The 12310-nt window shown below is 35.6% G+C and overlaps 1 protein-coding gene across 1 annotated transcript in view; it reads right to left on the bottom strand.

The window, feature by feature from the left end:
- Nucleotides 1–232: 232 nt before the first annotated feature.
- The window catches only part of LOC107666667 (plexin-A1-like), a 74054-nt gene continuing 61976 nt past the window's right edge, over nt 233–12310 (bottom strand). The window contains exons 20-28 of the mRNA XM_016458086.1: nt 10442–10588; nt 9562–9721; nt 9272–9375; nt 8040–8136; nt 5304–5494; nt 2759–2928; nt 2458–2670; nt 894–1044; nt 233–809 (exon numbers count right to left, since the gene is read on the bottom strand). Coding sequence (XP_016313572.1) covers nt 714–809; nt 894–1044; nt 2458–2670; nt 2759–2928; nt 5304–5494; nt 8040–8136; nt 9272–9375; nt 9562–9721; nt 10442–10588 — 1329 coding nt within the window. The 3' untranslated portion in view covers nt 233–713. The remainder of the gene's footprint in view (nt 810–893; nt 1045–2457; nt 2671–2758; nt 2929–5303; nt 5495–8039; nt 8137–9271; nt 9376–9561; nt 9722–10441; nt 10589–12310) is intronic.

Here is a 12310-nt window from a genome sequence, read left to right on the forward strand (position 1 = left end):
TTATCTCCACTCAGTCTCACTAAACGTAGTGATTTCTTCAGAGAATGAACCTGCTGAAATGATCTGAGCGAGTTGATTCGGTGTCTAAAATCAAGAGTAGCATCTGATGAATCAGTAATTAAAGCTTTGCTTTAAAAAAAAAAACAGTTCAGTCAATTTTTGGATGAAATATTTCATCTTTTTTTTTTCTATAGTAAAACAATCAAAGCACATTCCTATCAAAGCACATTTTTAGCATTAAACAACATTCAAATAAAACATGGCACAGGACAAGATTTTTATTCATATTTTTTGTTATTTTTTCCTTCTTTTTGTCATTTGTGTAATGTCAAATTCACCTTCGTCAACACTACTGTACATAAAGGTTAAAACAGACGCGTCGTTGCGTTTCCTGACCCGAAACGAGACGTCGTGTTCATGAGATGGAGCCAGTTGCTCGTTGATTCTGTAAACTGTGCAAATTCAGCAGAAACACAAGTGGCAAAGAGAGCGGAGAGTCGAGAACATTTGTACAAAGTAATAAAACATAGTAAACACGCACACGTGTCCTTTGATCCGGTCACATGACTTCATCAGAGGTCCCAAACGTCCTCATTGTCTCTTCAAAACAGGAAAGAGCGTCTTTGTCCAACAACGCAAAATCTACACCACCTACATTCAGCGTTGTGGCTTTGTCCTGGTGTATAAACACACACGGAGGTTTCCAGTCCGGATCAGCTGGACAGAGCCATCGTGTCGATCACCTGCTCCAGTTTAACCCTCAGTCTCTGGCGGCGCGACTGTTCATCCCTCTCCAGCGCCGACAGGATCTACACAGAACGAGAAAACCCAGTGAATTCAGTGACACAGCAGACGGAGAGCGTTCTGAGGCCTGAGCTGCGTTTGGTTCTCACCTCGTCCTTGTATTTGGTGATGTAGGAGAAGATTTCGTGCAGCGCACTCATACTGTTGAACTGATTTAAATGCAGACGCGACTGTTCGGCCAGATACGCGCTCATGTCCTGATCACTGATCGCAGGCATCCGCGAGATATCAGAGTAATACCTGCACAATACACACACACAGCCATCGATCAGCAGTTTAACAGCCATCTGCAGATCAAACATATCAATCCAGACGTCTGCTTTAACTCACACACCCTTCACACTGAAGATTTCATATCTTACACTATATAGCACTTAATTTGCTATATGTATAATTATAATGTTCTCTAGCACCAAAAACAATTGTTTCTGAATTAACCATTTAAAAAGTTTGGGGTCAGTATGATTTTTTTTTAGTTTGAATTAAATTCAAAAGTGCCAGTAAACACATTTATAATGTTGCAAAAGATTTCTATTTCAAATAAATGCTGTTCTTTTGAACTTTCTATTAATCGGTGACACACACACACACACAGCCATCGATCAGCAGTTTAACAGCCATCTGCAGATCAAACATATCAATCATTGCTTTAATTCAATTCAAAAGTGACAGTGAAGGCATTTATAATGTTACAAAAGATTTCTGTTTCAAATAAATGCTGTTCTTCTGAACTTTCTATTCATCTGTGAATCCTGAAAAATAAAATGTATCAGTTTCCACAAAAATATTGTGCAGCACAACTGTTTTCAACACTGATAATAATCAGAAATGTTTCTTGAGCAGCAAAGCAGCATATTAGAATGATTTCTGAAGATCATGTGACATTGAAGACTGGAGTAATGATGCTGAAAATACAGCTGCGCATCACAGAAATAAATTACATTTTAACATATATTCACATAGAAAACAGTTATTGTAAATTGTAATAATATTTCACAATATTACTATTTTTAATGTTAGTTTTAAATGTTAATGTTAATTTTGTTTTTGATTAGATAAATGCAGACTTGTTGAGAACCAAACCCAGTCTATTGAACGGAAGTGTAAAAAAACTATATCTACATTTTAATCATATTTATCATGCAAAGTATTTAAATTTAAGATCTAAAATATAGCTAATAATAAAAAGTAGCTATAATAATCAAGACATTTTTACACTATTTTTAACTAAATAAATGAAAGAAGCCATAAAAAAAATTGCTCATTGTCCTGATATAAAATACATAGTGATAAAAATAAATATTTCTAATTAGAGACATCTGTGAATATTTTTTAGTTGATTCTAAAAGATCAAATGATTCATGCAAACAGATAATTTGAACTAATTATGTAACTGAATCAAACTGACCAACTCAACTAATGCTATAAAAATGAGTTTTAATGCAAAACTAGTCTAATGATCTGTTCTTTAGGAAACTTGCTCGGATAAAAAGTGCAAAATCATCCATAATGCATTGTGAATATATATATATTATGAATATGTGATATATCATCCAACGCTGTAGATGCAGCAGGTAGCATGTAGTTTTTTGAGTGTAAACTCTTATTTCGAAAGAGCAAGAGCCATCCTGTGAAATGAAAGTGGAGTCGTACCTCTCCACCCAGTTCTTGTAGTTGGGGATGTCTTTAGCATAGAGCAGCTTGTTGGAGGGCGAGTCTTTGCCCAGCTTGTGTTCTGACGTGGAGCAGGAGTCCATGAAGGTCTGAGCCACGACGGACAGACACGCGTCTGTAATGCTGTTCTTATGAATGTCGAACACAAACTGAGGGTTCTTGATCACGTTCACCCAGAACCTCAACGGCAAGCTGCAGACAAAGAGGAACGGCGTTCAAACACCAACAGAGGAAGCATGCATGCTTCAATGCACTCCTCGATTTCGAGACACAAACTCACCAGTTGCTCTTCCACGTGTGTCTGACGTCGGGGTCTGATATCATGTGTCTGTCGGCCTGCTCGTCTAAGAAGTCAAACATGTATTTGATGGCCAGAGGAAGCGCGCTGCCCCGGTGGGCCGTACTGAAGATGGTCTCAAACAGGTCGTCTACAAACTTCTGCAGTGTCCCCTGTGAGAGACGAGTCAGTGAATCAAGGTATGTTTTACACTGTTTTTCACCAAGGAAATAAACAGAGGCATAATGATTGGACCAGTGATGGACAGAAATATTTACAGCATACCTGTATATTTTCTTTAAAGGAATAATTATAGATGAAAAACTCCACATTTTTGATTGACGACAAATTGTTGATTCTAAATGAAGAATTGATTCATGCACTCAAACAGGTCGTCTACAAACTTCTGCAGTGTCCCCTGTGAGAGCCGAGTCAGTGAATCAAGGCATGTTTTACACTGTTTTTCACCAAGGAAATACACTGAGGCATAATGTTTCATCATTGGACCAGTGATGAACAGAAATATTTACAGCATACCTGTATATTTTCTTTAAAGGAATAATTATAGATGAAAAACTCCACATTTTTGATTGACGACAAATTGTTGATTCTAAATGAAGAATTGATTCATGCAAACAGAAAATCTGAACTGATTTATGTAAATGAATCAAACTTACCAGCTCAACTCTTTTAGCTACTGAGGTATAAATCAGAGATGCTATATTTAAAACATCCGTCTTAATGCAAAACTTGAAACTTGGTCAGATATAAAAGGCAAAATCATTGCAATGTCCTATGTAGCTTAATATTATATTGCATGCAAAAACATTGTGAATATACTGTAAATATACACTGCGAACAATTATTTTCTTGCTTAGTATTTTTGTCTTGTTTTCCAGTACCAATATCTAAATCTTACATCAAGATACGTTTACTTAAGAAGCAAAATGACATACAATATCATGTTTTCTAAAGAAAAATAAATAAATAAAATAATAATAGGCATCAAAATAAGCTCTTTTTATGCTTAAAAAGAGTAACAATAACTGCCAATGAGGTTAGAAAAATAAAAGTGTATTTTTCTGACCCCACTGGCAGATATTTTTCTTGGTTTAAGCCTAAACTCAATTTATTTTTCAGAAAGCAAGAACTAATATCTTATGTGGTTTTCCCTGTGTCTTGAATTTAGAATGTTTAGATATTTGTCCTGGAAAACTAGACAAAAATACTAAGCATGAAAACAGTAGGATGCCCTTGTAGTGACATTGTTACAGAATGCAGTAACATTGAGGCATGCTTATTTGTCTTAAGTGAAGAATCAGTGATTGGAGCTGCTGTGGGTTCAGAATCAGATGCACGTGTTCTTCACATAAACACTATGGAGCTGCAGGGAAATGCATCAGGTGTGAGCTGAGATATCTGTGTAGTATCAGACGGAGACGGAGCACAGGATGGATAAAGAGATAGTTTTTCCCAAACCGCTCAATAAGCAAAGGTCACTGGTCTAATTAAGATACAGTTCTCCATGAGAGTGGGAGCACTGGTAAATGTTAATGAGCAACTAGTCATTCACACACAAAGGTCAACACTAACTGTCTGAGGAGATCAGCTGAGAAAATCAGACATGTGCTTCAAAAGTGAGGCAATTAGTTCCAGTGTGTGTTTGTCAAGACGGAGAAAATTAGCGACAGATTTCACCGTAGTACTCATACTAAACACTCCTGCCTGAGTAATACATCAGGACAATGTAGTAAAAATATTTTTTTTTTTGGATTTGCACAGATTTTCTCTGACTACAAGTAAATATGTGACAGTGTTAACTAAAATTAAAAATATTAAAATTGGTTTTTGGTCACTGAAATAAAGCTAAAAATAAAATACAATAAATATTAGATGGAAAAAATTAGAAAAGAAAGAGAAAATTTGAAATCATGCACTGGCAACTAACTGAAATAAGCTAGTGTACTAAAATTACTAAAAATAAAAAATAAAAATACATTAAAGCTGAACAGAAATTCAGCTTTAATGCATAAACCAATAAAATAAGATAAATAAGAAAAACTTAAAGGCAACAGCATTTCAAATATACAAAACCCCATAAAATTACTAAAACTTACACAAAAATAATTTTAACTGAAAATAGAAAAATAAACAAATTCAACTATAATATTTTGATAATATATACTATACATAAATACTACATTAGTGTGTAAATGATACTAAAATGATGCAAGCATATTCCCAATGGCATACTACATACTATTTAGATGTAGTACGCAGTAGGTACTCTAGGTAGTCTACTACATCTGCTGTATACAACAGAGCACATGCACAAGACACTGTATCCCACAATGCAATGCGCCTGACTCAACCTTCTATTTTACAGAATGAGACGTATTATCAAACCATGATTTTTAACGATGTTATCTATTATCTATAACATGCTTAATTTCCTTTTTAGCAAGTATTTTGCAAATTAAGTATGTAATGCATGAAGTTTTTCAAGGTGCCTTTGATAACTGCAGGTATGTAATACACCTCTCCTTACCTTGGTAGCCAGCAGACGCGTCAGGTAGATCTCAGAGACCATCTTGCTGCCGCGGTCGCCCTCCCTCTGGTCCGGATGGTCGTGGTTCTTCACCAGGTGCCAGAGTTTGGTGCCGCTCTCCAGGTCTGGCGTGATCATGGGCGTCCGCGAGCGAAGGCTGTCTGGACTGCTGGCTGTTCTCAGCATGCTCTCTGTGGACACAAAGACAGGGTTCCCACACCTTGGTTAACTTAAAATTCAAGGACCTTTCAAGGATTTTCCAGGTCCAATACCCTCAAATTCAAGGACTTAATGTGGGGACACATTTCAAGTGAGATCAAGGTTACACCATTACATTGTTACAGTTTTCATGTGTCAAACACAACTATGCAAAAAAAGCATTTTATTTTAGCATTTATTTTTGGCCATATGACAGAGAACTGATATTCTATTTGTCGTATTTCTGTTTTGCATGAAACTGAAGTATATTCGGTACATCCTATACTGTATTCTAAAATGATCTGATATTAACTTTTGCATGGATTTTATTGAAAAGACCTTAGGCTCATGTAACCAGAAGTTTTAAGATATATGAATATGCTTTTAAGTGTTTCTTGCCTCATGGGTTAACATTATCTTAACAAGCAAAGCAATTCAACATTAATTTCACGGTGTGTCTGTGAAACGTTAAGGTACCATTGTAGTAGTTGTGTGTGAACGTCATGGCAATGTACAACTATGGCAAGCCAAAAGAGTCAGAATTACGCTATAGATAAATCGCATTTACATACAAAATGCATTTTTTTCCGGCGTTTAAAACAGCATTAGCGCAGTCAAATACGCCGTCCTGATAGCAGACGGCATAAAAAATGTGCGTAAACGGTAAAAAAACGGCGTATTTAACGTCAGAAATTTAATTCTGACTCTCATGCCTTGCCATATACAACACAAAGAATCTCACGTGGGAAACACTTAACGTAACGCGTAAAATGCACGTAACTAACGTAAATCAAGCAAGCTAGTATGCATAGGCCACGAAGTGTTGGCGAAATAACACATTAGCGGACCAGAGGGAATAATAAGGAATTTTTTCCAGAAAACTTCACTTTCAAGGACATGTATCTATGTACATTTATTTTCAAAAACATTCCAGGGCCTTGAATTTTTTTTTTTTCAGATTCACAAACTTTCAAGGATTTCAAGGACCCGTGGGAACCCTGCAAAGAGGACGGCTTGGTCGGCTGGTGTTTGGCAGGTAAGAAATCTGGGGGAAAAATATGCAAACAAACTGTAGAAAACTGAGAGGAAGACTTGAGAGAGATTCTAAATTATAAAAATTGTAAAATTATAAATAGTCAAATTTATGGGGAGTGAGTCGAGTGACTTAGGGATTATATTATCTAGTGATAAAAACCTAGTCATGCATCATAACTGTTTCTTTTCTCTCAGTTCCTCCCTCACTGTCAAACACAGATTTTGGATTTCATATCCATGCTTTCCATTCTGTCTGAAGTTCTCGACCGCTGAGTTCATCCCACTGAGGAGCAGAGCATTAGGATACACAACAACAACACAAACAACACTTCTGCAGAAAACACACCAAAGAGAAATATACAGAAAAAGACAGAGAGAAAGGCTATGCTTGGAATAAAAAAAGACTACAATGGTAATGCTTTCTGCATCCTGCACAGAATATTTTGTATACTGCCTAGACTTGTGCCGGTATTCGGTAATGCGATATATCACGGTAATGGATATGCACGATATTGTTATCGTGGGCACTTCTAAATACCGTGAATAATTATATATAACAAATTATTCAGAATTTTGAATGCATTTTAAGAATACTTTTCCCATAAACTGGTCAAAATGCACAACACCACTGTATGCTGCGTGAAAGACGCGTGCGCACTCTGACGTAAACAAGCGCGGACGAGAAGCACATGGCGGAACGTGAGAGACGCTCTGGATGAAAGCGCACTTTCACTCTCTGACAGCAGATGGCGCTAAACTGCAGAAATAATAATAATAATAATAATTCATTTAAATGCAGCCGTTACCCCGTAAACCCTGTAAACAAAGCAGCTGCACTACTTTCTGTTTCTGAATTGTGTTTAAATGATTTAAACAGCCATTCAGATTTGTGTATTTGCTATGATGTTCATCACAGAGCCAAATACTTAAATATTTAGACTTAATAGGCTATTTATTTTCAAACATTTTTTTTACATTTTAATCTGGACTACATCATGCCCTAGATATCGTTTGAAAGTGTTTTGATTATTTATTGTTCGGTCACACTTTACATTAGGGCTTCATTACATGAAAATTTGATACCGGCATATCCCTAATACTCCCTGTTTTTTTTTTTTTTTAAATGTGTGGAATAAAACGTTTTTTCATTTTTCAAACTATCAGATGTCAACATTTATGCTGATTAATTCCAGTTTGTTACACTGTCAATGGAACGTTGACTTGGCAATTAACTGAAATAATTAAGCACTGAAATGACTAAAACTGAAACTAAAAATAAACAAAGCCAAAACTGAAAAGTATTTCTAAAAAACAAATCTAATAAAAATGACAAAGCACATATGTGCTTAACTGAACTTATATTTAAAAAAATAAATAAAAGCTATACACTGGCAATAGAAGGCCACGTTTGGATACAGTATTTCATGCTCTGATTTTATACTGCACAGTCGTATTCCTCTGAACATCACTAGCGTTAGAGAAGCAGAGCTCTCTCTCTCTCACCGTATCTGCTGAGGGATTTGGTGAATGTTGAGGAGTTGGAGATGTTGTAGGCGGAGTTCTGCTTGGGAACCAATGCGATCGCTGACCCGTCTGTTACCTAGACGACAGAGAGAGAGACAGATTGACACTGACACTCTGTTTCTTTCACAAATACAGGAGACAATCAGAATCAGACCAGATCAGCATTTTTAATTACGGCCATCAATCTGAAAACAGATTTACATGAAAATTCTATATTGTAAAACTAATTTTGTAAAGATATTTAAAGTTTAATATTGTAGAACATCCTATATTACAAAAAAAAATGTAAACAAAAAAAATTCTTCAATGTTAGTATTAACATTTAAAATTCTAGATTCTAAATTCTACAGCTTTGCTGACTTATAATTTCATTCATCATATCAGTTATCAGCCATTAATTCTATATAGTAAAACTAATTTTGTTAAGACGAATAAGTACAAATCTATCTTGCAAAATGTACATTTTGTAAACATGAAAATGTAAAATGGTTCAAAGTAACTTGTACATTTGTAAAGACAAACGTAAAATTCTAGATTCTAAATTCTATGGCTTTGTGTCGGCTCAGAATTACAATAATGATAATCAGTTATCTGATTATCATCACCATATTATTACTGTAAATTCTAAATAAATTCTATATTGTATAACTAAATTTGAAAAAAAAAAATTAACGTACAATTTTGTTTTGTAAAATTAACATTTTGTGAACAAAAATGAAAACTTCAAAGTAAACGTGTACATTTAAGATAAACTAAAAATTCTAGATTTTTTTTAGCAAATATTTATAACTAATAAATAAAATAATATATATAATATCCGTTCATCATATCAGCTATCAATCAAATTCTAAATAAATTCTATTTTAAAACTGTGATTTTGTGTATGCAATGTACAAAAGTATTTGTAAAATAACAGCTTTCTTTAGTGTCAGTAAAACATGTTTTTTGTGAACACAGCCTTATTTTCAGCCATAATAAAATTATTGATATCAATGAATATCGGTATCGATGCATCTCTACTGTCCAACACTGCTTTTGTGGTTATGTTTTGTAAAATGTTGCTATGGTTACCTGTTCGTGCGCTACGTGTTAAAATACTTCAATTGTTACCTAGTAACTTGCTGAGGGGTTGCCATGGTTACTGGGCAGCGGGGTGTAGAGGTATTGCCATAGTAACCAGGCAGAGGATGCGGCGAGGCCACTGCGGTTACCTGATAGTGCGCCAGTGAGTTGAGACGCTTCCAGTCGCTGTCGATCTTAGTGGTGACGTCTTCGTCCTGGAGAATGATACGAGCCATGCGACCCTGACGCCACTCTGAGCAGAGAAAACACAAAATCAGCCGACATTCTCGACTGATCCCTACTGTAAAAAATGTTATTTATGGTCATTTGCTGGATGTCCAGCTGGTGGGGTTAAGGTCAGACATCTTGATCAAGCTGGTAGACCACACTGTAACCACAATAAAGCAGCTTGGTTTTCCAGCATTCATTATTTTCGTACCGAGGTCCATGTCTCCCACTTTGGGCCGCTGTGAGTACGGAGTGCCTTTAAAGACGGCGTCCAGCAGCTTCTCTTTGACTTGTGTGATAGTGTCGCAGTTCAGGCACTTAACGGTGACCTCGGCTGCGTTCTCATTCTCTGGGTTAATGCAGTGTAGCGTCTGCAAACCAGAGAAACACATTTGAGTGTATTAAAACAATCTCCCACTTAAATAAATCACATACACACTGTTCACTGAAACAAATCCATTCAAGTATAGCTGAATAAAAATTACAGTGTTTAACACTTATAACATGCAATACTATGAGGGCTTGTTTCTGCTGCTGAATAAAAATAAAAGAGGTAATTGTGGCTTATTATCTCACAATTCTGACTTTTTTCTCACATCTTGCAATTGACTTTTTTTCTCAGAATTGTGTGATGTGAACTCCCAATTGTAAGAAAACACGTCTTTTTTTCTGGCAGAATTGGACTTTATAACCTGCAATTGCAAGTCACTTTTCTGAGAAAATAAGTCATAATTGTGAGAAAAATCAGAATAGCAAAGAAAAGCCAGAATTGTGCGAAAAAAAGTCAGAATTGCAAGTTTATATCATGCAATTCTGAGAAAAGAACACAGAATTGTGAGAAAAGTCAGAATAGCAAAGAAAGAAGTCAGAATTATGAGTTTATATCACACAAAAAAGTCAGAATAGCAAGAAGAAAAGTCCAAAGTGTGGGATGTACAGACAGCTGCAAGACAAAAAAGTTAGAATTTTGAGATAAAAAGTCTCAGTTGCGGGCTTCCATATAATACAGACAACTATGACAAAATGCGATAAAAAGATGTGTTTCTGACTTATTCAGAACCATTCCTTGTAGATTTCGAGTCAGAACTGACCAGTGTTTTGTAGTCGATCTGTTGTCGGATGAGTTTGTCCTCGCTGAGCGAGTATCTGGCCTCTCCGGTGATGGCATCTATCGGCCCTTTTTCCATCTGCTGCTTTATAGCACAATACAGCATGAAGAGAGGCTCACCTGCACACTCCTGAACACACAGATAATAGAGAGTGAGATTAGACCTCAGAATAACACGTGAACACACACTCAATGCAAGCACTTATAGTATATTTATAAAGTGTTTGGATCATTTTCATGTCCTAAAACAGACACAAATCCCACCCATAACTCATGCACACACACCCATCTGACTCTAGGAGGAGCTGTAACAAGCCTATTCATGTTTTAGCTTCGAAACCAGGGCTGTATGGGGTAAATGAATCCTTAATTTTCTCCATTTCATCCCTGGAAGGCGGCATTTTGAGTTTCACACAGCAGTGATATCAATAGATCATGGGACGCACACAACGTGATTTTTATATTTTGTGAGAATTCAAGGTGGTACTATAATAAGTGTTACTTTATGTGTAAAAACTTAATCAACTTTTCCATTTTTAAAGGGACAGTTCACCCAAAAATGAAAATTCTGCCATCATTTACTCTCACCCTCAAGTTGATCCAAATCTTCTTTCTTCTGTTTAACATAAAAGAAGATATTTTGAAAAATGTGGGTAACCAGACAGTTTTTGGTCCTCATTAACTTCCATATTATGGAAGAAAATACTATGGAACTCATTGGCTAGCAGAAACTGTTTGGTTAGCAACTTTGGAATGAGTTAAATGATGACGGAATTTCCATTTTTGGGTGAACTGTCCCTTTAAGGACTTTCAAATACATCCCAATTTACCTGATAATATGGGTTTGTTGAAAGGCCTTAAAAACATGTTAAAATAATTCATTTCTAAACCCATTTGTCAGATTTGAGCAAATTAAATGTTTAGAACTGGCCCATAACCCTCAAACACAATGTGGACAGCAGGAAAATCTGAGGACGCGTCCCAAATGACATCAATTTCTGGTCCTAGGGGCCGTTATAACTGAAGTGTCACCATAACTGTGATCAAGAAGTTTTCCACCATTGGATAACTGCGTCTGCAGCATCTATTCTTCCAATTTTGCCAATTGTGGTCATTTTCTCCACTTTGCCCTTGTGGATATATTTTTACTCGTCCCTCTCGCTTTCATTCTGGCCATTTCACAGCACTCCACCGCTTTCAAAACCACCTCATGTGACCATGAAATGAGTGCAAAACAGACAAGTCACATTCTGTTAGCGGCGTCACGCCCCATATTTATTTTTTGATGTGTTGCACATCTACTCCAGCCACTTCACTTTCCCTTTCACCCATTTCACTAATAATAAAAGTCCCTATTTTATCGATTTCATTATATATTTTAATAACTTCTAACCATTATGTCAAAGATGTTTTCAGCCTTCATATTTGGTTTCTAATCACAAATATGTGCATGCATTATGTAAAATCACTTTACCATTACTATTTCACTGATCTAAATTAAACCATGCAAAGTAAATGTTACTGCATGACAATGGATTTCAGTTGGAAAAGAAAGGATTTTATTTCAAATATTCATAAAACAATGTTTGATGAAGGTGGCATGACCTAAATGTATTAAAATATGATTCGCAAGCTATAGCAGTGTGTGGGATTTATCGGTTTTAGTTAAAATATTTTAATTTCATTACATTTACTTGTGAAATTTAGTTATGATTAAATGATTACATTTAAAAAAAATTAATAAATCAAATGATTAAAATGATAAATGTAAACAAATTATAGTATTATTTATCTAAAATAATGATAAAATAAATCATTTTTTAAATATATTTGTATTTATTTAAATTAGATT

The sequence above is a fragment of the Sinocyclocheilus anshuiensis genome, unplaced genomic scaffold (genome assembly GCF_001515605.1).
Source record: "Sinocyclocheilus anshuiensis isolate Anshui unplaced genomic scaffold, SAMN03320099.WGS_v1.1 scaffold91, whole genome shotgun sequence".
Taxonomy (NCBI): domain Eukaryota; kingdom Metazoa; phylum Chordata; class Actinopteri; order Cypriniformes; family Cyprinidae; genus Sinocyclocheilus; species Sinocyclocheilus anshuiensis.